Below are 3,999 nucleotides of genomic sequence, written 5' to 3'. Positions count from 1 at the left end.
AGCATCATGGGAACCCCTGGCAAGATCCTAAGACCACTTTGAGCAGGATCAGCTTTAGTAATTGGGTCACAAAAATGCTATAACTTGACCATAGAAAATAAGTATAGTCTAACTATTGAACCCTAAATGATGACATAATTCTGATGCACATGGGGATGAAGGATGCTGAAGCTGATGTCTACAACTCACTTGGAAACAAATCAGAAAGTAAGGGGCATTCGCAGATGAATCGGTAGAGATAAATTAAGAAATAATATAGACATACACATACATACATAAGTGGTGAGGTAAATTTAACAGATATTAGCTATCACAGAATCTAAGTACTAAGTACAGAGAGTTTATTTTCAAAATAGCTCTATGGTGCAAATCTTTCACAGAAAATTTTGAAAAAATACAGTCTTCTGTCTTCACAGACTGTTGAGGGTGGCCTCACTGCGGCTGCGTGGGGTCAACTCCACAGCTCCCACTCCAGTCTCTTCTTAGTCTTTTTCTTTTCTTCCTGGAGCAAACACTCTGGTGCTTTCCACGCCATGTACATGACATGCTCCTGGCCCACCAGGCATGTATGAATTGAATGGGCAGCTCCGCCAGGCTGGTGCCACAGAGCAGGTGACCCCTGGAGCCCCAAGGCCAAGGTGGTTAGCACAGCTTGAGCCTGCGGAGAATCTTCCCTACAGCCTCTTTCACCTCCTTGTTCCTCAGGCTGTAGATGAGGGGGTTCAGCATGGGGATCACTGCAGTGTAGAACACAGACACCACCCTGTCCCCCTGTGAGGACTGGCCCGAGTTGTCTCTCAGGTACATGAAGATGAGGGTGCCAAAGAACAGAGTGACAGCAGTGAGGTGGGAGGCGCAGGTGGAGAAGGTCTTGGCCCGGCCCCCCACAGAGCGGATCCTCGTGATGGCCACAATGATGAACAGGTAGGACACCAGGATTACCCCCATGGAGGCGGGGATGACGAAAATGGCAAATACAATGATGACCACTTCCTGGGTGTAGCTGTCCCCGCAACTCAGCTTTAAGAGTGGAGGGAGATCACAGAAAATGAAGTTGATCTCATTGTTGCCACAGAAGGAGAGAGAGAAGGCGGAGACCGTCCGCACCAAGGCACTGAAGAGACCAGCCACGTAAGCCCCAGCCACAAAACCTAGACAAGCCCTCTGGGTCATGATGGTAACATAGAGCAAAGGCTGGCACACGGCCACGTAGCGGTCATAGGCCATGAGGGCCAGCAGGTAGCAGTCGATGGAACCAAAGAAGGTGAAGAGGAAGAACTGTGCTGCGCAGCGAGCATAGGACAAAGCTGCCCCACACTCCAACAGCACAGCCATCACCTGAGGAACGGTGGTGGAGGAGTAGCAGATATCCGTGGCAGAGAGGTGGCTCAGAAGGAAGTACATCGGGCTGTGCAGCCGGCGGTCCACGCGGATCACGATAATCATCCCCAAGTTTCCCACTAAAGTGAGGAGGTAGATGGATAAAAACAAGAGGAAGAGAGGTGGCCCCCACTCTGGAAACTCAGTGAAAGCGATCAGGAGGAATTCTGTCACTAGGGTGAGGTTTGCCTCTGCCATGCGGGCTCTGGTACCTGAGAAGAAGGGGATGCGGAGCGAGTTAGGAAACTACAAGCAAAATTTACTGCATTTCTAGTTTTCATCTATTGAACGTGAGGCCAAAGTATGCCAGACATGACGGCGCAGACCCCACCTCCACAGAGCTCTGTAACGTAGTCCTCTCCTTGTTCTCCAAAGCAGACACAGGTGACTGTTCCCAGCTCTCTCACTTCTACTGCTGGATCGCTGAGTGAGTCTGGGGTCAGGGGGCCCCTCGGCCGCACTCTCCTCCGGGCTGCCTGCTTCCCCACCACCCCGCGGGCCATCTCAGGACCCTGCCCTTCCTTCTCTGAGGCCTCAGCTCTCTGTTATGTCCAGCCCTGCTCATGTCTGGATTAAAGCGGCAGCCGTGCACCAGCGGCTCTCCCTGCCTTCCGTCTGCTGCTCGATAGTTTTTGCTCCTTTAATTGAAATCAGGGTTAAAATCTGGATTCTCTGTGAAGACTCTGCCCTGGCGCCCCACTGGGGGCAGGTGTCAATCGGGCCCCTCGGGGGGCAGCGCCGTGTTCCCCGACCTCTGGGCCTACTCCCCCCGCACCCCCTGTGGGCGACACTTCTGGCTCTTGCACCCGCGCTCACACCCGCCTCCGGCTCTGCAGCCCTGGCATTTGGCGGAGCACCCTTCTCCCTAGGACGTCTGTGTTTCCAGCCCCAGGTCGGTCCTTCAGCTCTTGACTAGCTTGAAGCCGCGGTGCGCACGCACTTCTAGCCTGCTCCGTCCGCCTTCCCCGGTGCTCAGAGATGAGGGAACTTAGCACATTTTTGTGGAATAAGTTTTCAAATGAGATAGGAAGCACCTGGCAAAACGAAAGCTCTATACACATGTTCAAGTGATTACTTTTAGCTTTTGAAAGCCTTAAACAACAGAAAATGTGTGGATTGTAAAAACTCACTAGAACCAACGGACACCTGCAACCAGGGTTTGTGTCTATATGCTACCCGTGTGCTAAGTGGCAAGCTTCCACCGTAACTAGACCCTCCTGATTTTTACCACAAAGGGATTTCATACCACCCTTAACAGAAAATGAACAGACATTCCTGTGAACAGCATATACTAATTCATTCGATCCTCCCGACCCTTTCATGATGAAGGAACTTTTCTGATCCCCCTTCTACAGCTGAGGAAACTTGCATCTGAACGAACTTAACACCCGCAAGATTGCGCAGGCGGTGGATGGCCGGCTGTCCTTTGAGATGACGCTGAACACGGGTCTGTTTACCTGGTGACAAGGTTTCACACGCTTTGGGAAGTCCACAGACACCACGCCTGCGCTTCAGCCCAAGGCGCCGAGGGCAGCTGGAGGCTTCAGAGTGAACACATAGGCCAGCCTTTGGCAGGGCTGCGAGGGAGCAGTGCGGAGGGGGCATCTCGCAAGCATAAGACCTCGGCAGCTGGGCCCATGCTGGGCGGACCTATGGGGAAAGTGACAAACAGCGACAGCGGAAACGGCTGTGGGGATCTGCCCTAGACTGGAGCCAGGAGAGCCGCCAGGCCGCTCCCCAGAATTCTACCTCGGCTCTCCCCGGCTGGTCTTCTGCTGTGTCTCTGCTCTTGCTAAGCCTCCTCCACTGCCTAGAGAAGCATCCTAACGGTCAAGGGGGAGGGCACAGCAGGTCTGGGGTGTCCTGCTGCCTTCCCACACCTGCTCAGGGGCCACGGCAAGCCCATCACTTAGAGCCTCGGTGTCTTCCTCCCTCCTGCCACATCACAGGCACGCGCGCACACACAGGACCCGGGGACAGCTGTGCCTCAGCTGCCTGACAGCCCCTGCGCCATATGATCAAGATCCTTGCAGCTAGTACAGTCCTAGCAAGGACTCTCTTAGCCTTCGTTTCCGTGATGTGCTAAGTCTCGTTAGGACACCTACCTTGGTCGAGTTTTCATTCAATTTCAAGCAGAGGTTCAAGAACAGCATCTTCCTATTGGCTCCCTGCTCCAGCCTAAGTCTCTTTAGCCAAAAACACTCACAGTTGCTACAAACACTGTCAGGTCCCTGCTCGATGCCTGAAGTGGTCTCCAAGGAGCGACAGTTATGGTTCCTGCAGGTCCCACTTACACAGGAGAAGCAGCTTCCTCTGAGACCCAGCCCCCAACCCCCAATGGCCCTGCTAGTGAGGTCTAAGAGAGCTGAGTCCCAATTCTGCATGTCTCTTGAGGAACCGGAAGTCTCTGGCAACGTCTCCAACCAGAAGAGTGTCACGTACTATGCCAGCTGCCACCTCACCGATGTGGCTGTATCCTGAGAGAAGGCGAGACTTCCTCTACATTGTACAGGAGGGCCAAGGAGCAGCCTGCCCAGACAGCAGTGGACACATTGTGTCTTGTTTGTCCTCTCTGGAAGTCACCAGGCTCATTAAGTCAGTCTCTCTCATTCTCTCTCT

General features: G+C 53.4%; 1 protein-coding gene across 1 annotated transcript; it reads right to left on the bottom strand.

Annotated features, from left to right (window-relative positions):
- Window positions 1-642: 642 nt before the first annotated feature.
- Window positions 643-1,578, bottom strand: LOC101563499 (olfactory receptor 9Q1-like). Its single transcript, XM_004645847.1, has one exon. It carries the CDS (start codon window positions 1,576-1,578, stop codon window positions 643-645), a length of 936 nt encoding a protein of 311 aa, XP_004645904.1.
- Window positions 1,579-3,999: the final 2,421 nt, after the last annotated feature.

The sequence above is a fragment of the Octodon degus genome, unplaced genomic scaffold, assembly GCF_000260255.1.
Source record: "Octodon degus isolate 3935 unplaced genomic scaffold, OctDeg1.0 scaffold00239, whole genome shotgun sequence".
Taxonomy (NCBI): domain Eukaryota; kingdom Metazoa; phylum Chordata; class Mammalia; order Rodentia; family Octodontidae; genus Octodon; species Octodon degus.
The sequence above is the reverse complement of the archived record's forward strand: the minus strand, read 5'-3'. Positions and strand labels throughout refer to the sequence as shown.

Excerpts from the sequence above, each read along its gene's own strand:
- LOC101563499 (XM_004645847.1), bottom strand. The coding sequence starts at position 1,578 with ATGGCAGAGGCAAACCTCACCCTAGTGACAGAATTCCTCCTGATCGCT.